Here is a 13018-nt window from a genome sequence, read left to right as displayed (position 1 = left end):
TCATTCATTATACAGTGAAGCAGACAACCAGTATTAACGTATAGAGAAAGTTTTTCAGTAAAAAGTATTGCAGTGTTATTTCCAATTGTATCTGTAGACGCAGTTGCCCCTAAGTTCATAGGAAATCCGTGAATGTTGAAAACATCATTTCAGCAAAAACATTTCAGTCATGTGAAATGGCCAACCAGAGTCGAGCTTTCTTATTCCCATTCCAGGAATCCCCGCTGTTCTTTTTACTATCGATGCTCACAGGAATGCCCGGGAATTCCCTAACTTTGTGGAGTTGCCGACCACATTTAGACATTTGTCGCCAGTCTAAGAGTGAAAGCTTAATGTCAAAATTACTCACGTGAATTTTTATGTCCCTTGATCCCACATTTCAGTTGTAAAGGCAAGGATTGTTTTCAATTAAGGGTGTGTTTCTAGCCCGGAACAGCAGACCCTTTCAAATGTCGGCCATGACTGTGGAGCAGAACATACTACAACAACATGCGATACAGGTAAGAAAATAATAAGCATATCATTATTTCGGAAATAATTGCAGACAGCCATCTTTTTAAAACCAAGTTACGATCTTAGGTGCTGTCCATTATGATTTACAGTATTAAATTTAGGAGAAAATGGCTGATTCTGACTGCCGTCTAAGTAGGGGAACTTCGGCCATGTTGTGCCAGCATTCCATGTGGGTGTTGCACAAATTGTTCGTTTTGCTGTGTCTTCATGGCGCGGAAAAGGCATGAAAATGGAAAACCCTTCCACTTTCATGTCCATGTTGCACACAACAGACTTCAACCGCGTTGTTTTCAACGTGTTCGTGTCGTCTGGAACACGCCATCGTGAAAGATGCGGCAGCCACTAGTCTATTCTTAGACTCCGGCTCGCAGTCATAACCACGTTCGCAGTAGCAGATAGTGACAAGAGGGACGGGCAAGTGCATCGCCGCAAATCTCAGTTCAGTCGCAGCGTGGTTAGCGGGTATCTCAAGATGCTCAAAGACGAACGACTTCTAACACTATTCCCAGTTTCGAATTTCTATTATCCACTTTGAGGCACCAATGCGTCGCCCGTCTACATAATAATATTACACCAATGTGACCGTAGAGGTCCCCCTTCGTCATGTCGGGACTCATCTTTGCTTTACCAGAGCAGTGCACTCCGGTACACTGATAACTTGCATACAAAATAAGTATCTCTTCCACTTTATATAGCAAGTGTGTATATTACTATGAAATGGAACTGTTGGAATCTACTGTACAAGAAATATAAATTCAATATGCGTTCTGACTAACCTACATGTACTTGCATGATTCATTTACAAAAAGGAAGTATGTGCTATGTGTCATCTTGATTGCAACAGTTATCCCTTTGTGGTCAAGATGTTTTGATTTCATTTAATTAAGCCTGTATTCAAATTTCAGCCATTATTTTGTTGATCAGATAGATAATAAATAAGTTGAACTTGTAAGCCACATCGCTTTATTTAAAAACACTTCCTTCAAACTACATGTATTAATAAAAGGCCAGTCACATCTGTGACCACATCTTTGAAACAATAATTTCCTACTGGTAACTGTACAGGCAAGACTTCCTTTTGGCTCACTCACAGTCATACTTGAAATCACTATAATCTTGAGACGTCACATAAAAAAGTCACATCAAACGTAACCTTGAAGGGTTTAGAATTAGGGTTAGGGTTTGCTGTAGGGTGGCAATTATTACGTGTGTAGTATATCCTACATTAAAAGGGGAGCAGATTGAGGAGGGGGCCCTGAGGATGTCTTTCCTCCCGAGGAAAACTGGCGCAAAACTTACCTTGAACCCCAGAATTAAGCTGTCACTTTGTTCAATCCAAACATGATGGGAATGTCCAATTACAGTGATATCATATGTACTTTAACCACACTTAAAAATGATTCTTATGAATAACATTATAAATGGGTACTAGTATTATGGGAAGTGTTAGCAGTGAAACACAGCGGCGCTGTGGTGTATCGATCATGCTCGGGTCATGGGTCATCGCCATAGAACCATCACATGGAGTTGTGATCTGAGATACGGTAATACAAGAAGGTACAAGTGCTAATGATGGTCAGAGTTCTCCACCAGGGGATTCTTGGCTATGGGCCACCCTCTATTTTTGGAGAGATCTATTCATATATTAATAAATATATAAAATATATTGTCACAATAAAATAATATGCAAACTATGTATTGTTATGTAAATTGGTAATCCCCTCATGAAGAACCCTGTAATTTATGAATTGGAATAGTTCACACATCAAGTATCAATATTTTGATAATTTCAGAATCAAGAGCAAATAATCAACCAACTGAAAGAGATCACTGGTATCAGTGATGTACAGGCTCTGCAGAATGCGGTGACTGCCAGCCAGGGTGATGTCAACGAAGCCGTCTCCATGCTGACGCAGGATGCCGGCTCAGCAGAGGGCGCCAACCCCCAGGTGGTGCCGACCAGTCAACCCAGCACAACCACCACGGTGGCAACAGCAACTCCAACCACTGCAGAGCCCTATGGGCCAAAGACCAAAAGTCAAGGTACAGTATGGCATTCAAGTGATGGTTCGTCTGAGTTGGACAGGCCATCTTATTTCAGTCGTCGATTCAGCTGCTCTGTCGTCTGTTGATCATGGTCTTTGGTTCTTTTTCTCGGCGCTTCACTGGCACTTCGCTACTTTAGTTAGCTCACGTCTAGTGGCATCCATCTTGATTTATTAATAAAGATACTTCGATAAGCAAGCACTTTTCATCATCTCATGTTTGCCACCATTCACGTCACTTATTGACGCATCAGTATTTGCAAAAAAGTAAAATTGTCAAAGATCGTGAGTATAATGCGATGCCACCATAAAAAGCATAATAACTGTGTGTAGTTCTGAATGTTGGACATTGAACAGACACTATGAGTAACTGAGATTCATTATTTATTTATTTATTTATTTATTTATTTATTTATTTATTTATTTATTTCAAGGAAGACCAACAGGAATAAGTCCTATTTACAGAATCCATAAAATACATGATAAATATAAATGCATCAAGTTTAATAAAACAACAAGCAACACACAGACAACTAACTATATGAAACCACTAAAAATATCAACAAATTTAACCCTTTGAACGCTAAAGTCAATTTTTGTCACCTTTATATAAAATTTACCGCTGTCAATTTTTATCAGATTTTTGCCAAAATTTTGATAAAAAACTGTAGCCAGTGAAATGTGATGTCTATTCAGTCCAAAATTATCAATATAAATACAGAAAAATTCATAAATATTGGTAAAATGTTGCACTAAAATGTAGGTGGGAAAAAATTACAGCACAGTCTTACCAGGTGTCTGAAACTTCCATAAGATGAAGTGATATCAATGGTGGGGTTGTAAATGCACAATTCATTTAAAGTAGCCATACATCTGAAGAGCAGAGTACTTAAAAACATTGAGTTTACTAACTGTGAGTGAGAAAACCGTGCGAACTCATGTATTTCTCTCACGAACATTAAAATTATTATGAAACATGATTTTGGGACAATCATACATATTATTGACACATTTGTATAAAAATATAGTGTCTAAAAATCGTGTCCAATGATAACGAGGCAAAAGGTCAAAACGCTGGCACAATTCTTCATAATTATTTCAGTTGTAAGGATGCTTTGTTTTGAAAAAAAAGGAGATTGTTGGGTTTAACCAACTCAACCTTGTCAATCTTCACTTTATAGCCACTGGTGTGATAGACTTGACAAATGAAGGTGATGACAAGTCAGACTTGCAAAGAGCCATTGCACTCAGTCTGCAGGAGAGTGGACCCAGTCACATTGGTGTTTCAGCGGAAGAGCAGGACATCAGCCGGTGAGTTACTGTTAAGGTGGTATGTGCCGTGAAAGTGAAAGACAGACTTCGCTCCAACTTTTCCTTTGATGAAACCATCAACCATTCTCTGACCAAATCAAGAATAAGAATCAGGGGCACCATGCACAGTTTGGTAACAGAGGGGTAAAAATGACCAAACATTTACCGATATATGAAATTCAAAATGGCTGCCATCTCTGCGATAACTTTGTGGGAAAAAAATAGAATTTTCAATTTTTGAATAAGATTGATGATTGATATTCATTAATGATTGATATTCATTAACAAGCAATGTGACGTGTTGCTCTTTGTCGATTCCGTTGCAACCAGAGCTTTAGAAGAGAGTTTAGCAGAGACAAAGCATGGGGCCAAGAGGAAACGAGGAGAAGGCTGGTTCACCGACCCGCTGAATCCACACGAGAGGAGACGAGACAATGGCTGGCCTGTGGGGCTGAAGAATGTTGGTAACACATGCTGGTTTAGTGCCGTGATTCAGGTAAGATAATTTATGAATGTTGGCAAGACAACAGGAGACTCCATACCCCATGATTGTGCTACTGTATACAGCCCTGTCCTGTCCTCTGACAATTTCAGCTTGGTGTAACTCAGCTCATCAAACTTACATACAGTAGCTAACCTTTCTTCTCCGAGCAAATGCCTGTGGGCTTCGGCAGGCCATACTGTCGAGGGCACTCAAGTGAAAGACATAGATAAGAGACTACACTATACATGAGGCTAATTCAGAGGTTTAATTTATAGTTGATTCTGTGGTTCATCTATTCTGCATTGTCCTCTGCCAATATGGTCCATTTAAATATGATCTGAATAGAATGTAAAAGAAAACATTAGCATATGGGCAATTTTCTTCTCAGATTCAAGAGCTTTTAGTACTGCAGTGTTCTCCCCAGGATCAAGCAAAAGCGTAGCGGCTAATTTGCATAATCATTTGCATATCATTAATTTATTTGCATATGGATATAAGCTTGCACATGCACCCAAGCATTCATGTACACTCACAACAAAATGCAATGGTAACACACAAGTATGCAATTTGAACATCATGGAAACTCTTTATTACACTTAAATAAATCATCACAGTATAGTACAATTGCAATTAAAATAGAAGATTCAAACAGTAACAGCAAGTTCAGATTGAAAGCAAGAAATGGTTCGTCTGATTGGAGTTTCATTAATACATATATTGCTAATAAAATTGTCAAAAATTGCCAACAAAGAGGAAAATTCACAAGTTTAAGCTTTACACAATTCAAATGTAATTGAGTTTTATATATCATTTTTGAACAACAAACACCGCGAATGTTTCATCACGGGGATCAATTTCAACCAGCCGCCCCCCCCCCACCCCCCGCGTAACTACCATTGAACACGATCGTTCGATTCTTGATTTTAAAAATACCACCAAGATGATCACAAGACATGAACTAAGTACGACTAGAATCACTCGAAAATCAGGTGTAAAATCTTTCAGAGAACGTGTCAGAGTGGAACCACAAGCGACGCCAGGATCAATGTCAACACGTTATAAACACGTCGGCCAACATGGCCGCCGACACATTGAAATTTATGCAATGTGAACTCGATCGCGATCGTGATCGTACTCGGACAAAAAAAAAGATCATCGTTGTAAAATCATGATCAACCTCACTAGTCAACTGCTTCTTTTGTTTCTTTTGCGGTCCATTTCGTTGATCAAAGCATGGGAATGTGATCAAAGGCCCCGCTAGTGCTACACCGCCTAACTCTGTGAATACTTGTCCTCGATGTATATCGACTAAAGGTCTTTGTTGGTCGTAATAGTCATTGTAGAATGAAAACTTGTGAACAACCCAGCCGATTCTTCTATTGTTTTAACGTTCCTCTCAACACTTACGGACAACTTATCGGACGCATACCATACTTCACACCTTCCACTCTTTCACCAGGTTGAAAGTTGCAATGAGCGCTAATTTGAAGACAATGCATGCAACAGCTGGTAGCTACGCAAAGGGCCAGCTTGTGAACTAAAGGATGGCGGGAATATTTTAAAGCGTAGCGGGGAGAATCAAAGCGTAGCGGGGAGAGGCGAAAGCGTAGCGGGACCGCTACGCTAAAATGGCTTGGGGAGAACACTTAGTACTGACATCCAAGTTTTCTTCAGTGTCATTTTGCAGCGTTTTCATAGTTTGAATTTATCAAGGATTTTGAGGAACCAAAGATTTTGTCAATTTCCTGTATTTCCACTGATTTAGTTTGGTGATCAGTCCAGTGTCGTCTTTCCATCACTTTAACACAGTGACAACCTTGATTATTTTTCAGTCGCTGTTTCATTTACCTGTGTTTCGTCAGCTGGTGTTGATGTTCAGAGCACCGCAGCCTGATGTGAAGAATGCCAGCACAGCAGAAAACACCATTGTGAGTAGCATTACACATAATACAGTACCCGTATGTGTCATATCGAATTGTTTTACTTCAGAAATTTAAATTCTGTGGGACAGAGGAATGCCATGTACTGAACAATCTGTTTTTCTACCTCTTTCTAGTCAATCATCTCAACGTTGTCTTTTGGCCTTTGCCCATACTCCGTGTAGTCTAATCATGCAAATCATGAGATGCTAGAGTAACCTTTTTGCTGTGAGGATCATCCATCACTGGAGGGGATGGGTCAACTGGACTACAATTATATGAGGGTATTGCAGTAATACTGCCAGTATGTACAATATCAAAAGAAACAAACTGTTTGCCTTCAAGTTTCCAGTAGTTTTGTTGCGCTGTTGAAATGCAATTGCTCGTTGTACTCCCCAAGTCATGTAGAAACAACAAGATTGTAACTGATCAACATCGCATGTAAGTGTGTGACGTCTTTTGTTAGCTATTGTGATCAGCTGAATTTTGGTCCTCATTTAAACTTAGTTTGAAACAATAGCTGAATCTATAATCAATAAGGAGAGTTGCTATCCCTTTAACCTAATGGAATCATTTTAAATTTATTTTGTATTTTGTTTGTTCTTCAGGAATCTCGCAACTTGATTTTCATGAACGAGTTGAGGGCGCTGTTTGCTCTGATGGTGGGCACAAAGCGGAAATACGTAGATCCGATACGCTCAGTGGAGATACTGAAAGCGGCTTTCAGTTCAAATTCCAGTGAGCAGCAGGTAGGGTTCTTCAGGTTTCATCAGAATCTAATGAAAACAGCCAAGGTATCTTCTCTAGCAGCCTAGAAATATTTTAGTGAAGAAAGTTATTCATTAAATCAAGATACTGAAATGGAATATAGTAGAAAATAATTAATTCTGTATTCATTCACAATGGGCGTTTTGCAAGGGTACTTGTTTTCAATGAAAAGCAAGGGACAAATTGAGTAAATATCCAAGATATTTGTGTGTGGGTCAGAGTGACCTATGACCTTAGAGTATATTCAAATGATTTGATAGCAACGTCACTGATACAACAAAATATTCTGTTACTTACAAATGTACACACCATAAATGTTTGTACCATCTGCTCTTGAAGACAGAGAGCAATGTTGATAGCCAGATGAGCAAACAAAAAATATTTATGACAATACATTTGCACTTTTTCATTCTAAAATTCACAGACATTCGGGATCAGACTGTAGGTAATGCTACCCCAGTGGTATGCAATCAGTCAAGCCCTATAGGGAAATAAATTTGTCATCGGAAACTGCATCCAATTAAAATCAAGCAAACAGAGGTGCAGACAGGTCAAGGATCACTCAATTTGATTGGCTGCCTTGAACTATTGAGTGTACCATAACACTTTAATGATGAAAAATTAGAGATAGTGTTCACATTTACACAAAGTGTGCACTGAGCTATTTGATATAGCAAAGGAACATTATGATGTTTAAAAGCAATGTCATTCTATCTATATTTGGAAGGTCCTTTAACAAAAGTGATTTTGAGTACAGATGATTCGTAAAAAGTTTAATTTTTTGCACCATGAACTCGGTAAGAGTTTGTACAGCTTAAAAGGATTTGACAAGTAACCGATAAGGCAATATCACCCTTTTTTTATGAAATGATGCCAGTTGTAAGATTTTCCATTATTCATTGTTAAATGAGGAAGTTCTTGGAAGCTATGCTCTTTTGGAAAGTGACAATTTAATTCACTTTGGAAAATGCTTGATATAGGTTCAGTATATTTACGTGTATGAAACGCCACATTAGTGATATACGTATCGCATATCTTTGTATATGAAACAGATCATGTAATGTGTATTTATGCAAGACAAGAGTATATGTAACGCAGATCTTTGCGAATTAAGTGTACACTACTTATGCATTTTATTAGTATACATACTTGTATACTTAACCCCTTGACTACCAAGGCCAATGTATTCCTATATACCAGGGCCCTTATGTAAATATTTATAAAATCTTAGGTGTGGTCATTGCATGAACACTGCTTAGAGTAAAAATTAAGTAAGTACCAATAAACCATATATTTTCTGAATCAGCATGAAATTTCCCACTTTTTCATACATAAGGTTTGTATTTCCAGGTCACGTGACTGATCACATGACACATCATGTGACCAGAGTTGACAAAGAATATGAATATTTGAAGCATAAGGACGTGTTTTGAATCCATAAAATGACGCAAATTTGAATACAGTTGCAATTTCATGGCATTGTCTTTACATATATGTAATAATAACTACCCTTTACTTTATTTATAGATGTTATCATGTACCTATTTGAGATTTTTCTCACAAAAGGCAGAGTAAATGAACCACAAACATCAGCATCTGACATGATTCTGTATTTGAAAATCAACACATTTTATATTTGTAAACACATGCTTTATGTCTTCCTTGCAGAAACATGCATCTAAAATGGTTATGATTTATCAAAAAATAATTTACAATATTTAAAAATACATTTTAGGGAACAACATATCACATGACCAAACACATGACCAGTCATGTGACCAGTCATATTGATAATATGGCTGCTATAAAATTTCACTGGCTTATAGTAAAAAATTGTATTTCCTCTAGTTTCATTCACGAATATTGCTGTTAATAGAACATATTTACACATAAATCATTTGTTTTCAATAAATAAATATTTCATTTCATTAAAAAAACAAACCATAAACATCTTCGCGATTGTCCGTACTTCTGAAAACTGTAAACAATCAGCGCGACGCTTCTGTGATCAGCCTGACCTTTCAGGGTCGAGGTCATGGGTCACGACATTTGCTTCCGGATTTTGGCCATACTCGGACGTGCGGGGGCGCAATCACATTCAGGCCAGATCGGAATACATCAGTCTTAGTCGCGCTGCGCGCTGACGCCGAAATTACGGGATTTTTAGCGACAAAAACGAAGCAAATACGCCTATTTAACTGTGCCGGATATTTCCGGCACTCAAGGTATATGGTAATTCAATATGGCGCCGGATATATCCGGCGCCATAGGTAGTCAAGGGTTAATGTATTTGACACATGTACAGAGTGTATATTTTGTCGTACCAGTATATCAAGCATTTTGACTGTGTAAGTCATTGTTACTCAGTTGATGTTCTGTTTTAATGGCACTTTACCCTTCTGCCTGTGGTCTGTTTCTCTAGGACGTGAGTGAATTCACACATAAGTTATTAGAATGGTTAGAAGATGCTTTCAAGTTAGACACCTCACGACACAACAAGACAAGGTGAGTTGTGTCCTGGAATTCCATTGATACTAAGTTGTACATGCAATTTTAGTATCACGGCGTTTGAAATATTGACCTGATATCTGTAAAATCTCTGACAACTCATGCAAGTGATAGGTATTTCAATTTAGAAGTGATGTCATTGTGAATAGTTTGTTCGCTATTAACCGTTATTAAAAATTAAAATTGTTAAAAGATCGCCAAAAGTTACAGGTATAAGACCTTTGAGGCATAAAACCTAGGCCAGTAAATATGTACTTATAGTGGTCGTGCAGTGATGTCATGCCACACAAAGTACTCGATGTAAGTTTTGATTAATTGATGTGTTTATTTTCAGTAATGGATGTAGTTCAGATAGTGATACAGAGCAGAGTAATCCCATGTTAGAATTGTTCTATGGTCAGTTCAGAGCAGAGGGAACTAATGAAGGTAACAATTACAGCAAATATTAATTTTTAGCTCATATTTGTTATATGTTATACCAAAGAGCTTATATGGTTGATTTTTTACTATTGTATGTCTGTCTGTATGTATGTGTATATGTATGTATGCATGTCTGTCCACATCCAAAACTCAAAATCCGCAACACCTATCATCCTAGTATTTAGTGTACAGGTGCACCTAAGGAAAAAGATGTGAATTTGTTCAAGTGAAATGTTGGTGTCAAAAGTATGTTTTGTTTCCCATCAAGGTGACTTCATGCTAACTGTATCTCCTTTCTCCTGTGCAGGTAAAGTTTTTTCAAACCAGGAGACGTTCGGTCAGTATCCACTCCAGGTCAATGGTTTCAATGATTTACATGAAAGTTTAGAGGCTGCCACAGCTAAAGTAGAGATAGAAACTGTCAACTCAGACTCTGCCACCCAATCAGGACAAGAGGTGAGTTTCAGTCATGTCACCTGGGCCAATCACGGCAAGGGGTTAGTTTGAATTGACCAATGAGAATGCTATGTGCTGTTACATGAGTGAATCAGATTCCCTGTTTGCATATTGGCCTGTTTGCATATGGATAAAGATTGGCACCCGTGAAAGATAATATTGATTAACTTGACATACTATTGCAAGGAACACATGATATTCAGTTTGAATCGACAAACCAAGTAACTCACCAAAAACTGACAATTTTGCATGGCTTCTCTTCAATTTGATGTACTTATCCATGGCAACATGAGTTTTATGTAAATCATGTGGCATCTGCGTGTTTTTAGGTGTTTGTATTACATATACTTCTGTCTTTTTCAACGAAGAAATTATGTGTCAGAGAACTTCTTCATGTAGCATGTAAGTATGTAGATGTCTGTGTTATGAAAATTTGAAGCACACAGTTAGGCTTTTGCAAGCTTCTAGGCCCATTCAAATGGTGACAGAGTCAACCAGAGCAAGATAGATGAGATTTGAAGCATACTTAATATTCCTCTTTTATTTTTCAGCATTGGTTTACACGCCTGCCTCCGGTCCTTACTTTTGAGCTCTCCAGGTTTCAGTTCAACCAACAAATCGGACGGCCCGAAAAAATTCACAACAAACTGACGTTTCCACAAATGATATATATGGATAGGTAAGTGAAAAATTCAGTGTTGTTCAACTACGGTATTGGAATGAATTTTTTTTTGGCTTAAATAAAGCTGTCTCCAAAATATCTCATACTTATTGTTTGTTACTCTATTTAGTATGCGCTTGTAGGAAGGAGATACAAATAATATATTATCCATATGGCCTGTTGAGCTGAAAATGTCCATTTTCAAAGTGTGCTCCATGTACGAGAGACATCCAGAATATCATTTGAATCACATAACTACTCTTTTGATTCAGTTGGATTCAAGAAAATTACCAAATAAACCACATTAACTGGAGCATTGTGTGAGGTGGTGCATATGTGCAGTACTTACTTTCTGCATGGAAGCTTTGCATCCTGGAAATGACTGATTGGAGAAAAAATTAATTTTTCTTTCTTAAGACTTTGCCACTTATAAGGAACATGTAACTAAGAGTAGATTTATGCCTGTGTTTCACTGAATTGAACACGACGTATGATGAAGACATGAGGTATTGACTTTATTCCAGAGATTACGATGAAATTCAATTTGCCACCACTTGAGGGCGCTCACCAGTTACAGAGTTTGAAAATTTTATTTGCCTCTTTGGTCGAGTAAATTTATCTTTTTCAAAAAAAAACCACCTCATGCTGAACACCATTTTGTCTGTCAACTTATGAGTACGATATATATTGTCTGTCAAGCTGATGTGCCTCAAAACAAAAAAATATTTAATTTTGCTTGAAATTGCACGGGGCATTTGCATAGTGAGGTACCAAAGAAACACACTGCCTTAAATTTACTGATGTTTGACATTACAAAATAAAGGCAATCCTAGTTCAAGCTGCAAGAGCCAAAATGAAATTTCTGATCGTCCCAAAATTGAAATAATGAAAACTTAACTTCATTTATACCCATGGCTTCAAATGGAGTTCATACAAACACCATTCCAATAAAGTACTGTGAAATCTTAGAGTGTCCAAACATCTGTTCTAAAGGCACATTCTCCTGGTGAATTTTGTAGAATGTTATTGAAGTTATGTTATTAATGGAATATATGGACTTGTGTAGGTATATGGAGTGCAATAAAAACATAACAAGGATGAGAAGAGAGCAGATTAAAAAATTAAGAGAACAACTTCAAGGACTCCGCGGAAGACTAGAAAGGTGAGTCAAGAAAATTACAGTCGTGTTGAACAGTGGTTTGTGAAGTAATCCTCTTTCAACCAGGCTCCATAGACAAACCATAGAAATAAATACAATTTGGGAGAAAGAGGATAAATTTTCTTAGTTTGTATAATCAAATATCCAACTATTTCACATCTAGTCTTTGACCTACCACGGTCACATGACTGTGTTTTGGTTTACAGGTTCCTCAACTATGGGTCGGGTGCCAAGAGATTCCCACTGATGGATGTGTTACAGTATGCCCTGGAATTTGCCAGCAGTCGTTCCCCAGTCCTCTCGCGTGAGTCTCAGTGCCATAGCAACCCATCAACTCCCATCAAAGCTTCACCCGGCAACCCAGAAGATGTAGAAATGAGTACGCCACCGAGGGCGTCATTGGATGTGTCAATGAACAGGTAAATTTAAATCAACCATTATTTCTTTGACAGATCAGAGGATGAAAAAATTGCATTTCGTAGTGTATGCAAGGTCTTTCCTGAAATAGTAAATACTTTTGTTTATGCAACCTCATAATTTTATTACCTTGTATCATTTGAATTATTGGGTTTGTTTGGATGTCATATTGCTGTGATTTAGTCAAAGGTTTTCTTCAGCTTTTTCCACTTGCTGCCATTGTTTTCCGATTACACGTCATTCAGATTTGTTCAAGTAAGCATGAAAGTTGTTTACACCAGTTTTAGCTGCCACTTTCTACATTTTATGTCAAACATTCTTCCTGACCATAACTTTTCCAGTAGCTTTGAAATTTAG

The 13018-nt window shown here is 37.8% G+C and overlaps 1 protein-coding gene across 1 annotated transcript in view; it reads left to right on the top strand.

Moving 5' to 3' along the window:
* The first annotated feature begins 371 nt into the window (after positions 1–371).
* LOC139130258 (ubiquitin carboxyl-terminal hydrolase 25-like) overlaps positions 372–13018 on the top strand; it is a 67080-nt gene continuing 54433 nt past the window's right edge. The window contains 12 exon segments of the mRNA XM_070696009.1: positions 372–500; positions 2307–2556; positions 3740–3869; positions 4200–4365; positions 6186–6281; positions 6881–7021; positions 9463–9545; positions 9883–9974; positions 10276–10424; positions 10976–11103; positions 12152–12247; positions 12451–12663. Coding sequence (XP_070552110.1) covers positions 450–500; positions 2307–2556; positions 3740–3869; positions 4200–4365; positions 6186–6281; positions 6881–7021; positions 9463–9545; positions 9883–9974; positions 10276–10424; positions 10976–11103; positions 12152–12247; positions 12451–12663 — 1595 coding nt within the window. The 5' untranslated portion in view covers positions 372–449.

Source organism: Ptychodera flava, chromosome 3 (assembly GCF_041260155.1).
Source record: "Ptychodera flava strain L36383 chromosome 3, AS_Pfla_20210202, whole genome shotgun sequence".
Classification (NCBI taxonomy): Eukaryota; Metazoa; Hemichordata; class Enteropneusta; family Ptychoderidae; genus Ptychodera; species Ptychodera flava.
The sequence above is the reverse complement of the archived record's forward strand: the minus strand, read 5'-3'. Positions and strand labels throughout refer to the sequence as shown.